This window comes from Daphnia pulicaria, chromosome 4 (assembly GCF_021234035.1).
Source record: "Daphnia pulicaria isolate SC F1-1A chromosome 4, SC_F0-13Bv2, whole genome shotgun sequence".
Classification (NCBI taxonomy): domain Eukaryota; kingdom Metazoa; phylum Arthropoda; class Branchiopoda; order Diplostraca; family Daphniidae; genus Daphnia; species Daphnia pulicaria.
Window position 1 is genome coordinate 3,290,670 of NC_060916.1, and position 23,894 is coordinate 3,314,563.

General features: G+C 41.3%; 2 protein-coding genes and 1 non-coding gene across 8 annotated transcripts; 1 reads left to right on the forward strand and 2 right to left on the reverse strand.

Moving 5' to 3' along the window:
* The first annotated feature begins 926 nt into the window (after positions 1 to 926).
* Positions 927 to 22,378, forward strand: LOC124338548 (CUB and sushi domain-containing protein 3-like). 6 transcript variants are annotated; one of them, XM_046792639.1, is made up of 14 exons: positions 927 to 1,358; positions 13,351 to 13,392; positions 19,440 to 19,495; positions 19,629 to 19,757; positions 19,825 to 20,068; positions 20,197 to 20,435; positions 20,523 to 20,625; positions 20,691 to 20,893; positions 20,954 to 21,106; positions 21,179 to 21,209; positions 21,286 to 21,485; positions 21,564 to 21,725; positions 21,786 to 21,962; positions 22,033 to 22,378. In XM_046792639.1, the coding sequence occupies exons 1-14, from the start codon at positions 1,016 to 1,018 to the stop codon at positions 22,195 to 22,197; spliced, it is 2,247 nt and encodes a 748-aa protein (XP_046648595.1). In that variant the 5' UTR covers positions 927 to 1,015; the 3' UTR covers positions 22,198 to 22,378. The 6 variants fall into 6 exon arrangements, with proteins under 6 accessions (XP_046648595.1, XP_046648596.1, XP_046648597.1 ...); XM_046792640.1 differs by having other exon boundaries at positions 21,567 to 21,725; XM_046792641.1 differs by lacking the exon at positions 19,440 to 19,495 and having other exon boundaries at positions 13,351 to 13,442.
* Trnav-cac lies at positions 14,466 to 14,538 on the reverse strand. The gene has a single exon. It is a non-coding gene; the product is annotated as a tRNA-Val (tRNA).
* LOC124338553 lies at positions 22,378 to 23,750 on the reverse strand. The gene is made up of 3 exons (XM_046792648.1): positions 23,656 to 23,750; positions 22,897 to 23,553; positions 22,378 to 22,797 (listed from the first exon to the last, which is right to left on the reverse strand). Exons 1-3 carry the CDS (start codon positions 23,684 to 23,686, stop codon positions 22,397 to 22,399), a joined length of 1,089 nt encoding a protein of 362 aa, XP_046648604.1. The 5' UTR covers positions 23,687 to 23,750; the 3' UTR covers positions 22,378 to 22,396.
* Positions 23,751 to 23,894: the final 144 nt, after the last annotated feature.

Genomic DNA, 23,894 nt, shown 5'->3' on the forward strand with positions numbered 1-23,894 from the left:
CTCATAATAATAAACGAAATATGTAGAAAGGAGGGAGCAGTGATATTAATTCGACTGTGAACAACGCTGGTCAAGCAACAGAGCTGAACTGATACATGCGTATTCATGAACAAATAAATGTTCATACGTAGGCCTATCCTAATGTCATAGAAGCCTTATTAAAATGTAGTCTTCTTTCTAATTAATTTTCATCCAAATTGTCAAAAACTCATTAGCAATAATGTTAAATATTTGCATGAATGACGCAATTTTAGACGTGAATTGCTAAATGGATGCACCTGCCCAGGACGGAACTGAGGACCTGTTGAGTGTATAATGAGACAACCGTGATAACCACTACACTACAGGTGCTGATTAACCTAAGTGAAGAAGCTTATTACAGAATACATATAGCCTGTCATGAATCACATCTGTGATTGTTGCAGGATGGCGAGACGAAACAGTGTACTATAGTCACGTAGCTAATCGGCTCCTTTTCGACTGATATTAAATGATTTGTTAATGATTATTTTTATTGAATTATTAGACTATGGCGGGGGATTTTTTTTTGTATGTGCTGGAGGATAAAAGAATATTAGCCTATTCTGTTCAAATTTATTAAGAGATGAGAATTGCTCTACAATATTTTTAATTTGTTTAATGAAAATTAATTTGTCTTACATCAGATAGAAAGTAAAATATAGCCTACTATCGCATATTTTTTTGTGGTTGTCAGTTTTATTATATGACCTTCTATCAAGGAGGACTTTGGAACAAAAATGATTTTTTTTTCTGGGGTAATTTGAAACCGATTTTTTCTTACATTTTAGGTTGAAAGAAAAATGATACAGTACGTAGTGTTTACAAAAATATTCTTTATCTGCAGCACTTCTTTCTCAAACGAGAACCATGCCGCAAATATACAACATGACAATATACTAGTGCCACATCAGCCTTCAATCGAACAAGAACCGGAGCTGCTTGTATCATCAACGTTTTAAAAAATTTACCGCAAAATTGAAACACTGAATTTGCTATGGCGTTATTTTGTTTCTTGCTCGTCCACTGTTTTATAGTGTTCGTCAGATCACAGTTACACTCTGAAACTCATCATGAAGGATCAACATCAACTGCATCAGTTTTATGCAGTGCAGAATGCAACCAGCAATTACAGAACCGATTGGAGACGATTGAAGCTGCGGTCCGGACAATCGTCTCTGCCGTTTCGAGTCAAACGGACGATCTGTTTGCTCCAATCAAAGAAATATTTCGACAGGATTCATCAGTGAGATCAATCCTTTCTTTCAATTCTACGTCGTCAACTATTGCAAGTACTAAAAATTCTACGTTCAAAATCAACTCTGTTCCTCTTGCACAAGGTAATCCAAAAAAACACAGCAGAAATATTATTTCGAATAGGTTTAAAATCACAATGAAACATAGTTCCCAATGAAATTATATTTAAAATTTAAATTAATTATATTCTGTATTTTAGGAAATCAACCAGAGAAGAATATCGCAGTTGACAATCTTAAAGGAGCTGTCAAATGTTCATTGGCTCATTTGGTTGACATAAATTCAATTGGTACTGTAGTAGCAATACTCATTAGGGAATTATTCTAATTGTGTGACACAAAAATCTTTTTAAAAAAAGTACGTTTTCGCTTCTTACAGATTTCAGCTCCAGTTTTAACAAGTCTACAGACGTCGCAGTAGCAGCATCTTTATTAACCAACGAGTCCCTTGAAATTACATGGCCTATATTATCCGCGGAGTGTATGAAATTCAGTTCAGGTGTCTGGATTCGGGTTTATCAGCAAGCACCTGAAAGCGATTACAAGTTGCAACCGGAAACGTCCTTGTACGTCCCTCAAAAATGCCTCAAAAAGAAATCGAAATCTTCATATTCTATCATCCTCTTCCCATCATTTTCAAAGGGAAAGAAACTTTCCTGTGCCTACTATTTGACCAGGCATCTTATCCAGTGCCGAGCTTATGTCGTTGAAATTATTCCAAACTTCCAGTCGCTTCGAGGCAAAACTCTGCGCACGGAAATTGTCGTTCCGCCTAAGATGAAGAAAAATGACGAGGCCGATTTCAGATCGCTAATAAGTGTTGCGGCCCATTCCAATTCCTTGATGTTGAATTGGGAAGACAATTCTGGATGCGCACCGCAATTAACTTCCTTCACTTTAAAAATTTTTCAAGTATGTAGATGATGACGAAATTGTTGATTCAAACTTTAGTTGCCCACAATTAAAAATTATGTCTATGTAGGACGGCATTGTAGATGAGGTTGAAGGACCGAACATGACAGTGACGATTCCTCGCAGCTGCCTGAAACGATCTACAAATGAAGACAATCTGTTCTCGCTGGTGTTGCCTGCTAATCAATTAACGTGCCCAATAGAGTGGAAACCCTTGGACAGGTGTCGCAAATACAGGATTGACATGAACTCTCAGTACTCGTCTACTTGGAATGGTCCTTCTTCATCTTGGGAAATATTTACAGGGCAAGGTATATGATAGAATGCAAATTTTATTTAATCATTTATCTAATCCGCGATAGCAACGTATTGTCTTTATTGCTATGAAAATTAAATACAGGCTTCAGCAATTACACAAGTGACATAATGTGGAGGTGTCCGAGAAAACATTTTATGTGCCCTTATAACTACCATTGCATTCCGTCTGATCATCCTTACGTATGCAATGGAGGAAATGAGTGTAATCACCAAAAGGACGAAGAATATTGTGATCAAAGTGTACGCTCTTTTGTTATTTTGATTCCAATTGCAAAAATATTTATTGCAAAATGTTATCCTGTGTGGCGGACGACGCCAAATAATCAATCCTGAGAAAAAGAAAGGGCTTCCCCCTTTCACTAGCTGGCCTAGCCCGTTCTCCCCTTTTGTCTTTGTGCGCCCAAATTTATTTCTTTTCAAGCATTTCTATTCTGTACTCTTAAACCAAAAGCAACTGCATCTGGCAAATGCGGTTACCTTTTTTCAAGTGGCAAATAAAGAACTTTAAAAACTTCCAATCTCCCCGTTTTCTAAAGTCGCCGGTAAAATACGTGCCGGACATTTTGGTGCATCGACCTTGCATTCGAACTCCATTTCTCAAATTCAAACAACCCCGGTGTACATTGCGGTGCATCGATTTCGATCTCGAGAGCAATCCGTTTCGTTTCCCTTGGCCGTTTAGTGAATCACGTGGTCGACTTTGTCCGTAACGCGTTCGGCGTCACCATCTCCAGGTAGTTATCTCTTAAAATCAGTCCCATCTGACAAGGTACCAAAGTTAGCTATCTGTAAATTCACTCTTCTGTCCAATCCAAACTCACAGGGAAAAAATTCAGTAGGCAGTAATTTATTTGTTTATTTATTTTTTTTTTCATTAAATCCCCCCATCTTTCACATTTACATTTCGGTCCCCCCAACTTGAAATTTTGTTTCCTTTTTTTTTTTGGTTTCATCGTCCCACATATAGCGTTTGTGAACATTTTTCATCCGTAACATCCATGCAAATTTTCTTTAAATTCACGTAAAAAAAAAAACAAGAGAGAGAAACCATTAGTCTAGCTAGCTCGTGGTCCCCCTCCCTCAATTCATTTGCGTCTCAATCAAAACAGTTTCGCCACAAGCGACAATTGTTCAATGTAGTGGATTGCGCGCGATTCAGATTCGTTTGTTTGTTCAACAAAGCGCTAGGGTAAAATTTTCCCCCCGTTCAGTCTTTCTTTTCATCCCTTTCGTTTGCGTTAAATCCCTCCCGTTAAAATTTTTTTTTTTTTTTTTCTCTCGCTCCTTCGTTTCGTCCCTTTTCGAAACACTCCCACCATAAGTTTTTTTTCCGCGTCCCTCCCATCTCCAAAACTGCCACGCCGACACAACAGCCCGTTCAGCCGGGCAATTCGGACAGCCCAACACGAAGAAAGGCGCGAAAACGAAAAACTTGACAAGCAACAGAAAGCTAGAGCCGCAGAAGATCGTCCCGAAGAAAATCAAGACCGGTCAAAAAGAATTCGCGACGCCATTTCCGAAGCTCATAAACACCTCGCAGACATTCAAGCACAGAGAGGCATCCAGTTGCTGCCACACCGTCAAGTCAAGCAAATCGCTCGTCCCGAAGAAGACGAGAATTATCAAAAAAAAATCAACAACGCGATAATTGAAGCTCATAAACATCTTGCCATTCTCCAAGAAGAAACTGAAGAGCAATTTGTCTTGCAGATCGATCCAGATCCTTCAGATTTACTCGGCGATCAAGAAGTCAAGTCCAATTAGCGCAAGTAAAAAAAAAAAAAAAAATCTTTCTTCCACTAGCATTCAAATAGTCCTAGAGAGTATAGTCCTAGGCCGGAAGGTCGGTTGGGCTTACACTTGGTTGGTCTTTTGCTTGCTGCAAGTGGCATTCTTCTTAATTTCCCAGAGTAGTCCTAATTTGTTTAGTCCTAGGCTCTTTTGTAAAAAAGAGCTGGTTGGTCTGGCATTTGGTTGGGCTCTCTACCTTTATTTTCATTTCAAACGTCCCGCTCACCATAATTCTCTCGTTCACTGTCGTTTGGTGTCAAAATGGCCGAAGCCAATAGGCCCCCCAGTCGAAATGCTGACATTCAGACGGACGTCACTGACGATTTTCCCCCACTATTTCAAGATCGCGCCAACAAGCAAGCCAGATCCAACGAAAAAAGCCGCCACACGAAATTAATAACGGGGATAGAAAAACACATGTCTGAACTAGGCAGCAGGACCGAGCTGAAGTTTATGAGAAAGAACCTAGCCAACCAACTTGAAGAGTGCATCAGGGCCCACAACATTTTTCGGTCGTCGCCAACGCAAAGACTAATTCCAGAAAATGACTGGGTCACCAACTTAGAGCAGGTCACCACAGCATGCTACGCACGAATCGACGACTACATCAGAAATGTTCCAAGAGCTCCCTCAGCCGCTTCATCAATTCACAGTTCGGTCAGTTTGCCGTCTCATTTATCAGAATCCAAGAATAGCACGCATTTCCCAGATTCTCATCACAGCAGCATTATCAGTATATCACCTAGCCAGAAAACCACGCGTGTTTTAACCCGTGAGTTAGCAGAAGAAAAAGTAGCTCGTCAGAATCTTCAGTGTGAGCTACAACGTCTCCAAGCGACCATAACGCAGATCAACCAACAATACACCGATGAAGCAATATTGAGGACCCAAACGATCAATGGAATCGCCGAAGACAACCGAAATTTGGCAACATGGCTCAAAGAGCGCAACGAGGAGCTGGCAAAAGAGCAACAAGAACGGCAATATTTAGAAGCAAGCTTAAAAAACGACCTCAGAAATCAGCAGCGTCTTCTCGAAGACGAAAAAAGGTCCCGTCAAACGGACAAAAATCAGTTTCAACGAGAGTTGGAGGCTCGCATTAGCGAACTCACTACGTCTTTCGACAAAAAATTAGCCTCGCAAGCTCCGAAGAACTCGGCAAACACGGCCGACACAAACAAAAAAGAAACGGGCGCCAGACCAAAGCATCAAGCATCCCGTCAAACGGAATTCGCTGATGAAGAACCGGACGAAAATGAAGACGAAGATCAATTTCCAGAGCCGCCTTCTTATTATACGATCGACGACCAGTCCAGCCAAAAACATGATTTTATCGATTCAAAAAAATGGTCAGTCAACCAGACACCCGAGACGTCCGTCAACAACAAAAACTCGTTCTCTGTTTTTCGTTTGCCGAAATTGGATCTACAACCCTTCGACGGAGACTCGAAAAAATGGGCCGATTGGATCGCGATCTATAGAGATCTCGTCCACCAGAATTCGTCCATCTCGACGACCCAGAAGATGGCAATACTGAAGCAGTGTTTAACTCAAGATATTCGAGATGGCCTCGGAGATTCTTTGAGCAGTCCAGCTTTGTATGATAAAGCTCTTCGGGAACTAGAAGAAACCTACGGCCACCCGCAACTGGTCTCAAGATCTTATATTCAATCACTCATCAATCTACCGAAGTTGAATATGAACGACTACAAATCATTGATGAAAGCCTCGCAAAACATCAACGGGTCCGTTGCGTCACTCAAGAGCGGCGGATATGAAAAAGAACTTTACTCTGTGACACTTATGGAGCTCGTTCACTCGAAGATGCCCCCCGACATCCAAAGCAGGTGGGGGAAAAAGATAAGTAAGAATCATCCTCGGTGTCTAAACCTGCAAGATTTTGCTGACTGGCTTCACTCAGTAGTGAAAGGTGAGATGATGGCCAAACACTGTCAATTAAAGATTGAAAAAGACCAGCAACAACAAAAGCAAAAAATGGGCCGGCAAAAAGATCCAGGCGTTCGGTTCCCCCCCAAGATAAACACCATTCTTCCGCCTCAGCAACAAGGCAACAAAGAAGGCAAAGCAAAAGAAAAAGATCAAGCAGAGAACCATCCGAAAAAGTTAATCTGCCTCCTCTGCAAAGAAGATCATCGGCTCGCCCAGTGTCCAAAGTTCAGCGCAAAATCTCTAGAAGAGAGAGCGCAGTTCATCAAAAGTTCCGGTTGTTGCATTAAATGCTTAAGCAAAGGTCACATGCTCAAAGAGTGCACAAGCAAGAAAAAATGCGAAGTCAAAGATTGTGAATTTCGCCATCATACTTTGTTGCATGGTGCACCACGCATTTCTTGGAAAAATCAAGAATCAGAAAAAGCTCCACCTCAAACGGAGAAACCCCCTCTTCATACAAAAGAAGAAAAGAAATTAGTAGCCACTCACTTCGTAGATGGGGCTCAAATAATTACTTTATTGCAAGTAGTGCCCGTGACGGTCGAACATAACGGAAATAAATTCGACACTTTCGCCCTCCTAGATCCTGGAAGTGAAGCCTCCCTCATTCTTCAAGATTTATCCGCTCATATGAAAATTGATGGGCCGACTGAAATCGCTCGACTTGGAACCTTCCACGGCGTCGATCCAGAAATCAAAACAACCAGAGTCAACTTCAATATTTTTCCTCGAGACCAGAGTCGTGCCTTCGCTGTGAAAAATGCATACTCTGTCCCGAAGTTGGAAGTGACGAGCCGGAAAATCAATTGGCCAGCTCTTAAACACCAGTGGAAACATTTGAATGACTTGGACTTCCCTCTCATCGACTCCAACAAGGTATCTGTACTTCTCGGACGTGACGTCATGAGAGTCCACGATGTGTTGGACGTCCGGATGCCTCCGGACGGAATAGAAGCTCCTGACGGAATACGGACCCATTTTGGTTGGTGTCTAACAGGCCCAGTTCCAACCACAATGCTGCAAACACAAGACACGTCGCCTTCACAAATTCTTCATGTTTATAAACATTCTGTGCTTCAAAAATTAGAAGATGCTGTCACGCAGTTCTGGCTCACGGAATCCTTCGGTGTCAACTCTCCCGCACACCCGCCGATGAGCAACGAAGACAAGAAAGCCCTCAGCATCTTAAACAAAACAATTCGCCATACCGGCGAGCGGTATGAGGTGGCGCTCATGCTGCGAAATGAAAAACCAAATTTACCCAACAATCGAGAAGTGGCGCTTCGGCATCTTCATTCGCTGGAGCGACGTTTTGAAAAAGATCCAACATTCGCGAAAAGTTACGCTCGAGTCGTCGAAGAATACATCTCTCTTGGCCACGCCATCCCGGCACCATCGAATCCTGTTCCAAACGGCCAAGAATGGATCCTGCCGCATCACGGTGTTCAAACGCCCACGAAACCTGGCAAAGTTCGCGTGGTTTTTAATCCCTCCGCACAACACCGCGGTACCTCCCTGAACGACCAATTATTCAAAGGCCCGGATCTTTTAACTGGCCTAATAGGAGTTATCTTGCGTTTTCGGATGCTGCCGGTACCAATCTCAGGTGACATAGAAAAAATGTATCACCAAGTTCAAGTGCCTAAACACCAGCAGTCGCTACTCAAATTCTTATGGAGGACGCCCGGCAGCAAAGATCCACCGACAACTTTTCAAATGACGGTCCACATTTTTGGCGCAGTCTCCTCTCCTACTACATGCATTTTTGCGCTCCGACGTACGGCCGAAGATTTTGGCCACCTCTACCCCAACGTCGCAAACAAGGTATTAAGCAACATCTACGTCGACAATTATTTGGACTGTACCGAAACCGAAGAAGAGGCCATCACACTCCGCCAGGACGTATCCGCGTTGCTGAAACTGGGCGGATTCAATATGGTTCAATGGCTGTCTTCATCACGGTCCGTGTTGGCCACCGTCGACAAAAATGATTTATCTCGCTCCTTGGACTTGGACGCTGACCGACTTCCGATCGAGCGCACGCTTGGAATGTTATGGGATTGTCAAGCTGATATCTTCATTTTCAAAACTTCCACTAGGACCGACATCAAAACAAAAAGAGAAGTTTTGCAAGAAATTTCCTCGATTTATGATCCAATGGGTTTCCTTTCCCCTGTGATAATGGTCGCGAAAATTCTTATGCAAGATGTTTGGCGCGCCGGAATCGACTGGGACGACGCGCTGCCGCCGAATCTGCTAGCTGTCTGGAAGGCGTGGGCATCGGAGCTCGAATTTATCGCAAAACTGAGGATACCCCGCTGTTTTCGGAAACAGTCGAAGCCGCTGGAATACGAGCTACACGTATTCACCGACGCCTCGGAAGCTGGTTTTGGTGCGTGCGTCTATATACGCGCCAAATACGGCGAAGAGAATTTTTCCTTAAACTTAATCCTTGCAAAGGCTCGAGTCGCTCCTCTGCGTCAATTGTCCATCCCTCGCTTGGAGCTGCAAGGAGCCGTCCTCGGCGCCAGATTATGTGCCAGCGCCATAAAAGAGCTCGGACCAATCGCTTCCAACGTAACATACTGGTGCGACTCTCAGACGGTCCTCCAGTGGATCCATTCGACAAGGTGCAAATATCACGCATTTGTCGCCCATCGCATCACGGAGATCGCCGATACCAGCAAAGCAAGTCAATGGCGTCATGTGCCCGGCAATCTCAATCCAGCCGACGACTGTTCAAGAGGAATTCCGGCAATCCACCTGACGACTCAGCACCGCTGGTTGCGCGGACCCGATTTTCTCAAAATGCCGGAAGCGAATTGGCCGTCGCCCATCGTCATCGATGAGCCGTCCCATGACGACGTGGAAGTGGTGCCTGAAAAATATGTGGGCTCGCTGCGCGTCAAAAAACCTCATCCAATCTACACTCTCATTCAAAATTCATCCAACATCATCACCATCAAAAGAATCGTAGCGTGGCTGCTCCGGTTCCTGACTAACTTCAATTTATCTATAAAAAAACTTCCGCGAGTCGGGCAACAATGGCTCATTCCGGCGGATATTCGTGAAGCGTCCGATGTGATTATCAAGGTGGACCAGGCTCATCATTTTCAAATCGAGCTCGACTACATCCGGAAAGGTAAACCAGTGCCCGCAACGTCTAAACTAGCGTCCCTCAATCCGACTTTAGACACGCGCGGAATTATGCGCGTTGGCGGACGGCTTCAACATGCGTCCATTCCGGAATTCGCCAAGCATCCTATCATCCTGGATCCCGCCAGTCAACTTGCCACCATGTTAATCCGGGAGGTACATGAGCGGCTGGCCCATGCTTCAACTGAATTCACGCTACATGATTTACGCCTGCAATATCACGTTCTACGACCTCGCGCATCAATACGGCGTATTATCCGCGATTGTTTCGAATGCAAATTGCGCAACAGCAAACCGGATCCTCCATTGATGGGTCCACTTCCCGCTAGCCGGCTGCAATCTCATTTGCCGGCATTTTCCAATGTAGGAATCGATTTTTTCGGTCCGTTTTTCCTAACCATCTTTCGCCGCAAGGTGAAACGCTATGGAGTCATCTTCACTTGCCTTGACTGCCGTGCCGTTCACCTGGACGTTACCCACTCGATGGATCTGGATTCCTTCATGATGGCGTTCACTCGTTTCGTTGATCTACGAGGTCTCCCACGGATCTGCTACAGCGACAACGGCACGAATCTAGTCGCCGGAGAGCAAGAAATCTCGGACGCACTCGCCGGTTGGAATCGGGAAATATTGGCCAACAAAATGGCCAATCAAGACGTCGAATGGCGCTTTAGCCCGCCTGCCTCCCCACACTTCGGCGGCAGCTGGGAGCGTCTCATTCAATCAGCCAAACGCGCACTTCGTAGCGTGCTGAACGAGCGCACGCTCAACGACGAAGTCTTGCTCACCGCAATGTCCGGCGTCACCGCGCTATTAAACGCCAGACCATTGACGCATGTCAGCGTCGATCCGCACGATCCGCAGCCCCTTACCCCCAACCACTTCCTGACGGGACGGCCCAATCCGGGTTTTCATGTCGATGACGCAGAAGAATTTGGTGGTCTAACCAAAAGGCGCTGGTTAGAATCGCAGTCTCTAATCACCCACTTTTGGAATAGGTGGCTGAAAGAGTACGTCCCCAACTTAATCGAACGACGCAAGTGGCTGCGCCCGCGAAGAAATTTGGCCGTCGACGACATTGTACTCGTCGTCATGCCGAACGTGAAGCGGGGAGAATGGCCCATAGGCCGCATCACTCGCGTTATCCAAGGTCAAGACGGCGTCGTGCGATCGGCAGAGGTGAAAGTCATCCGAGTGGCCACCGGAAGAAAAGGCCGACAGGATCCCTTCAATCCACCTACTAAAACGTCCAGTTTTGTGCGGTCCGCACACAAACTGTGTCTGTTAGAAGCTGACGAAGAAGTAGATGTTTCCAGTGCTGGAAACAGGGCCGGCTGTGTGGCGGACGACGCCAAATAATCAATCCTGAGAAAAAGAAAGGGCTTCCCCCTTTCACTAGCTGGCCTAGCCCGTTCTCCCCTTTTGTCTTTGTGCGCCCAAATTTATTTCTTTTCAAGCATTTCTATTCTGTACTCTTAAACCAAAAGCAACTGCATCTGGCAAATGCGGTTACCTTTTTTCAAGTGGCAAATAAAGAACTTTAAAAACTTCCAATCTCCCCGTTTTCTAAAGTCGCCGGTAAAATACGTGCCGGACATCCTGCATTGCTTTTTTGATTAAATTTATGGACATCAAAATTCTAACTTTTAAGGTGTGCAACAAAGACGGATTTAAATGTGGACGACAATGCGTACCGAAAGAATTGGTTTGTGATGGCAAACATGATTGTCTGGACGGATCGGATGAAGACCGCTGCAGCAGTAAGAAATTATTAGAGTTTATTAATAGTTAACTTGATCGTTTCAATATGATCTCTCTTCAGTAAGTTTTTCTTTTTTTTTTTTTTTTAATAATTTTTTCCAAATATAGTTAACGTCAAGTGTGAGCAACTGACAAACCCATCAGGCCACTTTTCTTCGGAGATATTCACCAAACCTGCAGCCGAAATCCATCCAGAAAGAATTTCAGATGCCGTTCGGAAAACGATAGTTTTAATATCAGTACAATCCAATCATCAAATTTGGCTGACATTCGATAAGTTTACAACAGTTATCAACCGAGATTTTCTCAGAGTACAAATAATCCTGCAAGTTTCATTTGAAAACAGGTTTCTTAATAATGTCTGAAATCAAACTCGTTGCAGGTTTACGACGGCCCGTACTCGACCAGCCCCTTGCTGTTATCCCACAGCGGACCAACAAAACCGCCGTCAGTCCGATCATCTTCCAACGAATTGTTTGTAGAATTTCCATCCCACTACGACATCAATTATAAAGTGGAAGGTTCCTATACAAGCGTAAGTTAAACGGCGGGTCAATTTTTGAATATAAATATACACATTATTTATACTCCGTTATCTATTTCAGGTCAACAGCACAGATGAATCTTTTAAACCAGGTATGCATCGCATTCGGCAACCATTTTTAAAAAGATAAAAACTTTAATAAAGCAAATATTGTAGCTATACTACGTTTAATATATTGTGCTGATTAGGCTGTGGTGGTTATTTGAACGGTGAAGGCACAATCTCGACTCCAAATTATTTATCCGACAACGACATCGCGGACTGCTATTGGTTAATCGGAACAAGACAAAGCGACGATTTAATCCTCCTTCGAAGGAATCAGTCTGATATTAAACACCCGACGGCTGCTTTTTTCTCTTCCCGAGCTTACCCAGAAATGATTGCAAGTCAACAATAATTAATTATATAATATTTTCTTGTAATGCGTGTGCTCGTTCTAAATGCTGATTAGTGACAAAACAGGTATATGGCGGATGGAGTACAGACGGCCTCGTCCTTTACGACACGAAATCCACTGAAACTCAACAGAAAACGGTGGTTTACTCTGTCAGCAATAAAATGATGGTTCACTTTAAACCTCCGAAAATCAAAGAAAATCAAATGTCTTACTGGGACGTCTTTAAAGTCTGAACTAAATTTATTGTTTTTTTTAAACAAAGTGAAAGATTAATATCGTTCTCTGCTTTATACAGATTTCTACACCGCAGTGCAAGAATTACTTGGAAGGAACTAGCGGGACTATAAAAAGCCCAAACTACCCGATGCCTTACCCTCATTTGACGGACTGTCGCTGGACCATCAGCGTGAAACCGGGATCAAAAGTCCGGTTGCTTTTTGCTTTCTTTGAAACACAACAGGGAGTAGATTTTATTTCCGTAAGTTGGGTGATTGTTAGACAGAGGAAAATTTAGGGGAAATAGTTTCATTTGTAATTTGTTATTTAGGTTTATGACGGACCAACGGTAAACGAAAAGCTGCTGATGACTGAATCGGGATCGGTACCTACTCCTTTTGTTGTTAATTCTTCAACTAATCAAGTGCTAGTCAGGTTTACGTCAGACGGTGACACTTCCCTGTCTGGTTTTCTTGCCGTCTATTCGTCTCTTTAGATAACATGATTAATTTTAGTGTCGGAGCGAAACATTTAAAATTAATAGGGTTATAGCCAAGGTTATAGCGTTAACAGAAAAAAGTTTTGCGCAAATATATAATATGCATCAGGTATTTTTCGCTAGAGCAGAGAGCGCTAGATACTTCAGTACAGATTCGAAGTGTAGAATGCCCACAGAGACAAGGTAGACAGCTTCCAATATTCCATTAAGACTAATGTATACGAAAAAAAGGAGATTTTTATCTTTTTGTTGCTTACCCTCAGGACAAAAGGGGAGTTTTTCCTTGTTTTCATCTCTGTACTTCCCAGTGAATAAACAACCTTAAAAGTGAGAACAGCTGGATAACTATCTCTGGTCTCCTTTGCACTGCTGATTTATTTTTAGAACTGTGAGAATAGAATAGTGAGAAGAGAGTCATAACTGTTTGCTGTGGTTATTTGGTTATGTGATGGGGGTCGTGGTTTAAGTTATTATTGTCCACTATTTTGTTGACGTGAAACAAAAGGACAATCAGAAGCCAATAGCCATCAAGCGCCGAACAGGTGTGGTCAGGAAGAGTGCGAAAAATTTCAAGGTTGTCTCGAAACTTTGGAAACCAATTTACACGGGGATGACAATACGTTGATAAGTAAACAGGCCGATAAATTTTCTCTGCAAAATAGAAATCGATGCACATGCGACACATAGCAATTTTTTTTAAAAACTAATCACGAGAAATGTCATATTTTATTTGTGTTTACGGAACGCCAAATCAATCAACCCAGAATCCAAATTTAGTTTTACGCCTCGTTCAAATTCGCTGATTCTTGACTGGGAAGACAATTCTGGTTGCGCATCTCAACTTACCGCGCTCAATTTGAAAATCTTTTCGTTAATAGCCTGGAAATGTTGTGTTAAAAATTTCATTTATGTTTATTGCGAAAATAATTCTTTTTTAATAAGAGCGGAGAAGTGGACGTCCCAGATATTTGCAATCTAGGAACCGACTGCGCACCGGAATTGATGAGCTGAATTGCGCTAAAGTTACGAAGTTCTTGTTTATTGGAAATAACGAGAACCGGCTTATCAACCGGTTATTTAATTTAAATTAACTCTTTACCCAAGAAAAGTAGAATGAGTTTCTTTGGCTCTTATATAACGACTTCTTCATCATGAACCGCACTTTTCCAATCCCACCACGACCCAGCATGCGCAGTATTTCTGCCGCAATAATTTTGCGCTTGGTATAAATATGGCTATCGCGGCTATAGGAAAGTAATACGGCTGAATTAATTGTTTCCGCCCCAATTATTGGCTTTAGCCTACGTTTTAATTACGTCCGTTGAACATCCACCAGTCCACACTGAACGTGAAATCGAGCGATAAAATCTGGATACAGACGATTGGTTTTTCACCATCGGTAATGTGTCTGCCTTGATGACAGTCACCACCACACCCACCTATTTCGCTGGTTTCTTGTTTGCGAACGAAATGGGCGGCTTCTCTTTGAATTATATATTGAAAGTTCATTATAAAAATACGTCATTCGCGTTTCGGATATGTGTTGGAACTTTTCATCTACTTGGTGGTTATTAGACTGATTTATTGCACAGTTAAATGGTATAAAAATCATATCTCACATAAGTATACTAAACAAAAACATAGTTTTGCACCTGCCCAGGATCGAACTGAGGACCTGTTGTGTGTGAGACAACCGTGATAACCACTACACTACAGGTGCTTCGCGTCGTAAGGAAAATTACCATTTGAAAATCCCACGAAATGTTTGACAACAGTAACCAATTTACTCATTTCACATGTTTTATGTCGCAAGAAGAAATTGTCGTCTACCTTTGAGTTGTGTTTTAATTGATAAATAATCATTGCACGATAAAATCAACTGATAATCGATTTGCAAATGGTTTTTTATTGAAGTTTTAAACCACGGTGAATGAAAGAAAATTCATTCGCATCCAAGTTGTTAAGAGATAAGAATATTTCTAGTTATGATTTTTACTGTGTAAGCAAAAAGATTATTAATCTTATAGATAAGAAGATGCTTCACATTTTGCTGTCGTCAGTTTTATTCTGTATAGCCAAAATACCAAGTAGGACTTTGGAACGAAAACGAGTTCTTATTCTGTAGTAACTTGAAACCAATAATCTTATATTTATCTGGATGGAACCAATAACCTCATATACAGAAATAGTTATCTGCAGTATTTCTCTCTCAAGCCAGTAGCCCAGTAGTATCATTCAACATGCATGCACAGTCACACAACAAACCTTCCACGGGCAAGAACTGGAACCGCTTGAGTTAAAAATTTCTAAAAATTCGACATAGGGCTTTGAATTTGTCATGGTGTGGAGTCGTTTCTTGCTCGTCCACTGCCTGATAGTGTTCGTTAGATCAGAAGTACAATCCGAAAATCATGAGGAACTTACATCGACCGCATCTGCTTTTTGCAACACAGAATGCAACCAGCAATTACAGAACCGATTGGAGACCATTGAAGCTGCGATTCGGACAATCGTCTCCGCCGTTTCCGGTCAAACGGACGATATTTTTTATCCAATCAAAGAAATATTTCAGCAGGATCCATCGGTCAGATCAATTCTATCTTTAAATTTTACGTCAACTATTGAAAGTAGTGGAAATTCTACTTTAAAAATTAACTCTGTTCCTCTTGTACAAGGTAAAAAGAAAAAAAAATACCAATTATATTTAATTTAATTTTTTAAATTACATTTAAATCACAATTAAAACGTAGCTTAGTTTTAAATAAAATCGTACTTAAAATTGAAACGGATATCCTGCATTTTAGAGAATTCGCATGGAAATCAACCAGCAGCAGAGACCGCAGTTGACAATCTCAAAGGAGCTGTAAAATGTTCGTTGGCTCATTTGGTGGACATAAATACAACAGGTACTGTAGTGACAATAAAGTTTAGAGGATTATTTAAATTATCTTATAAATACAAGAATCTTTAAAAAAAATATGTTTGTGTTTCTCGTAGATTATATCAACGCTAGTAACAGCTCTGCAGATGCAGCAGTTGTAGCATCTTTATTCAATGAGTCCCTTGAAATTACATGGCCTATTTTATCCGCGGAGTGTATGAAATTCAGTTCAGGTGTCTGGATTCGGGTTTATCAGCAATCACCTGAAGTCGATTACAAGTTGCAACCGGAAACTTCCTTGTACATTCCTCAAAAATGCCTCAAAAAGAACTTTGAAACTTCGTACTCTATCGTTCTCTTGCCATCTTCTTCGAACGAGAAGAAAAATTCCTGTGCGTTTTCTTTGGCGAGAAATCTTATCCAGTGCCGCGCTTATGACATTGAAATTATTCCAAACTTCCAGTCGCTTCGAGGCAAAACTTTGCGCACGGAAATTGTTGTTCCGCCTAAGATAAAGAAAAATGACGAGGCCGATTTAAAATCGCTAATAAGTGTTGCAGCTCCAAACAATTCCTTGATGTTGAATTGGGAAGACAATTCTGGATGCGCACCGCAATTAACTTCTTTCACTTTAAAAATCTTTCAAGTAGGTGATGGCACACAGTTTTGATTCAAACTTCAGCTGTCCACAATTAAAAATTATGTCTATGTAGGACGGCATTGTAGATGAGGTTGAAAGACCGAACATGACAGTGACGATTCCTCGAAGCTGCCTAAAGCGATCAACAAATGAAGACAATCTGTTCTCGTTGGTGTTGCCCGCTGAGCCCGCTAATCAATTAACGTGCCCAATAGAGTGGAAACCCTTGGACAGGTGTCGCAAATATAAACTTGGCATGAGCTCCCAATACTCGGGTACATGGAATGGTCCATCTTCTTCCTGGGAAATATTTACAGAACAAGGTAGGATAGAACTAGAATGAAAATTTAATGAAAATCATTATTCTAATCCGTGACCGAAACTCTTGTCTAAATTAATTATAGGCTGGAGCAATTACACAACAGATTCAAGGAATTTTATGTGGAAATGTCCAAGAAAACATTTTAGTTGCACTGGTCACTACGGCGACCACGGTTGTTTGTCGTCGGATCATCATTACGTATGCAATGGACAAAATTATGAGTGCAATCACCGAAAGGACGAAGAGTATTGTGATCAAAGTGTAGGTTATTGTTTTGTTATTTTGATTCCTTTATAAAAATTAACGTCCCTTTTATTTTACAAATATTTGTTGTAAATAATAATATCCTGTATCACTTTACTGATTAAATATTTGATCATCACATTTCTAACTTATCAGGTATGTAACAAAGATGGATTTCGATGTGGACGACAATGCGTACCGAAAGAATTGGTTCGTGATGGAAAATATGATTGTTTAGACGGGTCGGATGAAGATGGTTACATCAGCTGTAAGAATTGATTTGAGTAACAGTATTAGATAATTTGTAAACGATCTTTCCTCGGGTTTTCTCGGTTTTTCATAAATTTCTTCTCTAAATAAAGCCAACGTCAAGTGTGAGCAACTCACAAACCCATCGGGCCACTTTACTTCGGAGATATTCTCTAAACCTACAACCGAAATCCATCCAGAAAGAATTTCCGATGCAGTTCGGAAAACGATCGTTTTAATATCAGTACAACCCAATCATCAAATTTGGCTGTCATTCGATAAGTTTACCACTGTTATCAACCGAGATTTTCTCAAAGTAGGCCTACAAATTCTACGATATAAATTTTAATACAGGTGTCGATAATATCTGGAATCAAACTCGTTTCAGGTTTACGACGGCCCGTATTCGACCAGCCCCTTGCTGTTATCCCACAGCGGACCTACAAAACCGTCGTCAGTGCGATCATCTTCAAACGAATTGTTTGTAGAGTTTCCGTCCCACTACGACATCAATTATAATAAAGTTGAAGGTTCCTATACAAGCGTAAGTTAAACTAAACGGGGGGTTAGTTTGGAATATATTACATAAATATTATTTATAATCCGTAATCTATTTCAGGTCAACAGCACCGATGAATCTTTTAAACCAGGTGTGCTAATTGCATTCAACAACCATTTTTTTTTAAATATTATTCTAACTCAAATAAAGCAAATAATGATAGTCTACTACGTTTAATATATTGTGCTGATTAGGCTGTGGTGGTTATTTGAACGGTGAAGGCACAATCTCGACTCCAAACTATTTATCCGACAACGACATCGCGGACTGCTATTGGTTAATCGGAACAAGACAAAGCGACGATTTAATACTCCTTCAAATGGATCAGTCTGATATTAGACACCCGACGGCTGCTTTTTTCTCTTCCCGAGCTTATCCAGAAATGATTGCAAGTCAACGATAATTAATTAAATAATATTTTCTTGTAATGCTGGTGCTCGTTCTAAAGGCTGATTAGTGACAAAACAGGTATATGACGGATGGGGTACAGACGGCCTTGTCCTTTACGACACGAAATCCACTGAAACTCAACAGAAAATGGTGGTTTACTCTATCAACAATAAAATGATGGTTCACTTTAAACCTCCGAAAATCAAAGAAAATCACATGTCTTATTGGGACGTCTTTAAAGTACGAACTAAATTTCTTTTTTGAACAAAGAAAAAGAATTGTAATATTCTTCGCTCTATACAGATATCTACACCAAAATGCAAGAATTACTTGGAAGGAACTAGCGGGACTATAAAAAGCCCAAACTACCCGATGCCTTACCCTCATCTGACGGACTGTCGCTGGACCATCAGCGTGAAACCGGGATCAAAAGTCCGGTTGCTTTTTGCTTTCTTTGAAACACAACAGGGAGCAGATTTTATTTCCGTAAGTTGGGTGATAGTTAGACAGAGGAACATTTAGGGGATAATGGTTTATGAAAATAATGGTTTAACATTTAGGGAAAATTCGTGTTTAATTTATAATTTGTTATTTAGGTTTATGACGGACCCACCGTTAACGAAAAGCTGCTGTTGACTGAATCGGGATCAGTGCCAACCCCTTTTGTTGTTAATTCTTCAACCAATCAAGTGCTAGTCAGGTTTACGTCAAACGGTGATATTTCCTTGTCTGGTTTTCTTGCCGTCTATTTGTCTCTTTAGATACCATCTAGAAATTTTAGTGTTGGAGCGACCACCATTTAAAATGATATAGGGTGTTAGCGTTGAAAAAATGTTTCTGCGCAAATATATGCACAATAAACAGTAGCATACAACATAAAGGTATTTTTCGCTAAAGTAGAGAGCGCTAGAGATTTTAGAAATGGTACGAAAAAGCGAAGAAATGCCCACAGGGACAATGTAGATGACTAGATTCCAATAAGACTGATACGAAAAGAGATATATTTTTAACTTTTTGTGGCTTACCCTCAGGACAAAAGGGGAGTTTTCCTTATTTTCATTTGTAGCTGAGTGAGTCAGTGAATAAACAACCTTAAAGGTGAAAACAGCTGGTGAAACGTCTCCTTTGCATCGTTTATTTATTGTTAGAACTGTTGCCAGGCGTGTTTTACTAAGAGTAATAACTGTTGTGGCTACTATTTGGTAATGTGATGGGTTCGTTGTTTAAGATATTATTGGTCGCTATCTTGTTGACGTGGGCAGAAACAAAAGGACAATCAGAAGCCAATAACCAAGCGCCGAACAGGTGTGGTCAGGAAGAGTGCGACAAATTTCAAGGTTGTCTCGAAACCTTCGAAACCACTACCACTATACACAGAAATGGCAATACATTGGTAAGTAAACAGGCCGATCAATTTTATCTGCATAATAGAAATCGATACACCTACGACATATATGATATATCTATTATTCTATTTTTAAAAAAAAACTAATCATGAAAAATGAATATTTTATTTGTGTTTACAGAACGCAAAATCAATCAACGCAGAGTCTAAATTTAGTCTTACGTCTCGTTCAAATACACTGATTCTTGACTGGGAAGACAATTCTGATTGCGCATCTCAACTTACCGCGCTCAATTTGAAAATCTTTTCGGTAATCTAGGAATTTTGTGTTTAAAATTTCAATTAAGTTTAATTCGAAAATTAATCTTGTTATCAAGGACGGAGAAATAGATGTCCCAGATAGCGAAACTGCATCCGTCAAGATTCCGCGCAATTGTCTAAAATTAAAAACGGACGGGACCAAACTTTTCTCACTAGACTTGTTAGCCAATCAAAGGTGCACACCTAAATGGAAGCCTTTAGATGCGTGTAGAAAGTATGCATTTGAAATTCAATCCGAGTATTCAAATAATCGGTCCAGCGGTGCATCTTTTATGTCAAAGGCCTTCACAACAAAACAAGGTGCAATTACATTTTAAAATAATTCAGAACAACAAAATTCTTCTATGCATCTTCGTGTTAAAAGAATATTTGACATGCCCAGATCTATACTTTAAATTAATTAAAAATTAAAATTCGATTCGTTTTAGGAATCAGCCCCAAAAATTCGATCGATGGGCTGTGGCAATGTTCCGCGCAAAAATTCTTCTGTCGAGGAATCGTCGATCCCCTTGATCCTTATGCCTACGCTTTCGGGAGTACGAAAACCAGTGGTTGTTTAGACAACGACAAAATTTGCAACCGAGAAACCGACTGCGAATCCGGAATTGATGAGCTGAATTGTGCCAAAGGTCCGAAATTCTGGTTTATTGGCAATAAACCGGAACCGGTTAGTATATTGCTGCTTTTATCTCGCATGTTTCACGCAACATTTTCCATTTTATTTCTTATTTCGCTGCTATTTCATGATTTATAGTGTACCAATGGATTTCAGTGTGGGCGGCAATGCATTTCCAACGAACTCGAGTGCGATGGCAAATACGACTGTCTTAACGGTTCTGACGAGCACTACGATTGCGGTACACTCTTACTCGTTTTCTCTATTAATAAAGATTGGTACCCAATTTATTTCGATTCTATTTAGAATACTCCAAATCGTGCAGTCAGCTAACTGGAAATTTTGGCCGTTTCTCTTCCACACCGGTAACACCTCCGAACGAAAATATTCACAAGAATCACTGGATGAATCTTGTGCGAAAATCAGTTGTCTTGATTACGGTGCAAACCAACCATACCATCTGGCTAGCTTTTTATAAATTCCGCACCACGGAGAACCGGTTTTTAAAGGTGAATTCAGCACAAGTATTTAACTATTTATGAATCAGTGAAAAATTTATTTTGATTAAGGTTTATGATGGCTCATATTCAACGAGTCCTCTGCTTTTGTCACACAGCGGAACGACAAAGCCCCACCCTGTTCGATCATCGTCTAATAATTTGTACGTGGAATTCCCATCGTACTACGATCAAAGCTACGGGGTTGAAGTCTTCTACACCAGTGTAAGCCCCATAATTAATTAAGAACACTGTTCTGAAATATTCATAATTGATTAAATTCGGTTCTCTGTTTAGATGAACACCACGGACCCCCCATTTGTTTCAGGTTTGCAATGTCGCATAATTACTTTACTCCATCCAACTTTAATTCAAGAAAAGTTTTCCTTATTTCTTAATGACAGGATGTGGAGGTTACATCTACAGCGATGGTGAAGTTACCTCGCCTGATAATTTGTCAAGTATTTCCGACGTAACCGACTGTATTTGGTTTGTGGAAGCTCGTGATAGCGAAGGAATAATTCTATTAAAGAGAAATGTTGATTTAATTGACGAAAAAGATAAATCAACCTCTGAATTCCCGGAAAATCATCCCATCATGACTGTATGACCTTTTTCAAATTAATTTCATTTGGAATTTTGACTACACAAAAATATTTCTGTTGCGCAATTTATTGGAATGCAGGTGTACGACGGTTGGAGCTCATCCGGCCAAGTGCTGTACGACGAACGAATTTCCCCTCGCCCTCCGAGAGTCATTTATTCGATAAGTCACAAAATAATGATTCAGTTTAGAATACCGGAAATTAAAAATAGCAAAACATTTAATTGGCGCATCACCACCGTAAAATAATCCTCATTCAAAAGCACCAGTTAAAAATGTCTTAATTACCTTTGTTAATAGATAACACCTACGGTTCAGTATCTTGTCGGGGAGAAGGGAACTTTAAAAAGTCCCAATTATCCAGCAACATATCCTGATTCTTCCGACTTCCGCTGGAATATCGTCACTGCGCCGCACACTAAAATTCAGCTTCTTTTCGCGTTGCTCGAAACCCAAGAAGAATTTGACTACCTTTACGTAAGTGTATAGGGAGAGAACTAAACATTTGGATTTTAATGAATTATATATTTTTTTTAAATCTTCTCAGGTGTATGATGGACCTACAATTAATTCTCAATTGCTTCTCGAAAAATCGGGATCAGAACCTTTACCTTTTGCTGTCAACTCCTCTACTAACGAGGTACTCGTTCGATTAACGTCTGATGAGGCGAAAGCTTTTCCTGGATTCCTAGCTGTGTACTCGACTCTCTAAAGATGTTAACTAATGTAAAAGGGTTGGGGATTGCGAATAGCTCAACATTTTCTACATCATCCTGGTAGACGCGAGAAAAGAATAAGAACCTCCCGTCATCTTTTTTTTAAATATTCTGTGTATTATTCGACAATCTTTAATTTAACTAAGCAAAATAAATTAAATGGAATATTGGCTACAATCTAAATTTTTTTTCTGTTTACGATTTAACTGCTTGAGCCATGACGTCAATGACTTTATCTATGTTAACTTCCGACCAAGGGGTAGGAGTAGGGTTCAATGGCTTGTTTGTTGTTTCCAATACAGGTTGAGGCTGCTGAGGTTGAGGTTGATGCTGCTGTCCGCCTGATACATGGACGGATGCGGATGCCGATCCGTTCGGAGAAGAAGGGCCACTGTTGGATCCCAAGATGCTTTGTTGAATGTTGATTCCGACGTTGCCTTGGCCACCTGAGCTGGGAAACAATCCAGTGGGAGGTCTGGACTCTTGCAACATGGTTGGTCGAGCTCCGGCAAACAATGCTTGCAACAATCCTTGTTGTCCGATCATGCCGACGTCAACATTGCCTTGACCAGTTGAAGGGCCGGCCGACAATAAGCCTGTGGAAGGTCGGAGCATTTGTCCGATAGAATGTCCGCCAGTTAACAATCCTTGCAGCAATCCGTGTTGTTGTTCCAACATGTTAAAACCAACATTACCTAGACCGGTTGAGCCTGAGATGCCCGTGAAAGGTCGTGACACTTGGGTAGGTCGTGCTCCGGCAGAAAACAATCCTTGTTGTCCCGAAATGCCCAAGTCAACCACTCCACCACCTGCGCCTGGAGTCAGGGTTAAAGAAGGTTGGGACACTTGCCCGGCAGACAAATGGCTATTGAGTAATCCTTGCAGGTATCCTTTTAAACCGGTCATGGCATTTCCAACGAATTGACCGGAACTACCAGAAGCAGCGAATCCACCAGTTGCGATCGGTGACGTAACAAAGGAAATGGGCTGGTAAACGGTTCCCACGACGATGGGCGGCGGAAGACGGACCGTCTGCGGTTTCGGGATGGCAACAGTCAAGCCCACAGACGGGCGTGCGACTGCTGGTCTGAAAATTTTTTTGAAAAAGAAAGATCTCTCTTGCGTTTGGGCCTGTTGGTTGTCGCAGCCTTCGCAATCGTCGCTTTTTGGTTGCTCATCAGGATTAAAACTTTCCAACACGAAGAATTCGTCCAGCGGCTGCTGTTGTTGCTGTACAAACAAAACGGCTGGCTGCTCAGGCTCGTCTTCATCGAAAACAGCAATCACGTCACCTTCATTGAGAATCTTTCCTGGATCCGCAATGGGATTTGATGCTGACAGGGCGATGGAAACTGTGTACAGGATCAGACATAAAAAAAAACCATAATTAATAATTTTAAAAAGAACATAAGATGTTTTGTAATAATTTGATAAAGTAGACTATGAAAATTTACCTGAAAGTAGGAAGAAAATGGTCGCTTGCATTTTTGTGGTGATTGCTATCTTTGCTTGCAGACTTGATCAGTCTTGGAACAGGACACAAGGAATGATGATCTATGTGATAAACTTTTTCCTTTTTATAGGGCATAATTTTCACCTGGAGAATAAAGGTGAATGGACAATCATCAACGACGAAAAGTCAATCAAACGTTTGGGCAATTTTCTTGTAAACCGTTACACGATTACAGTACAG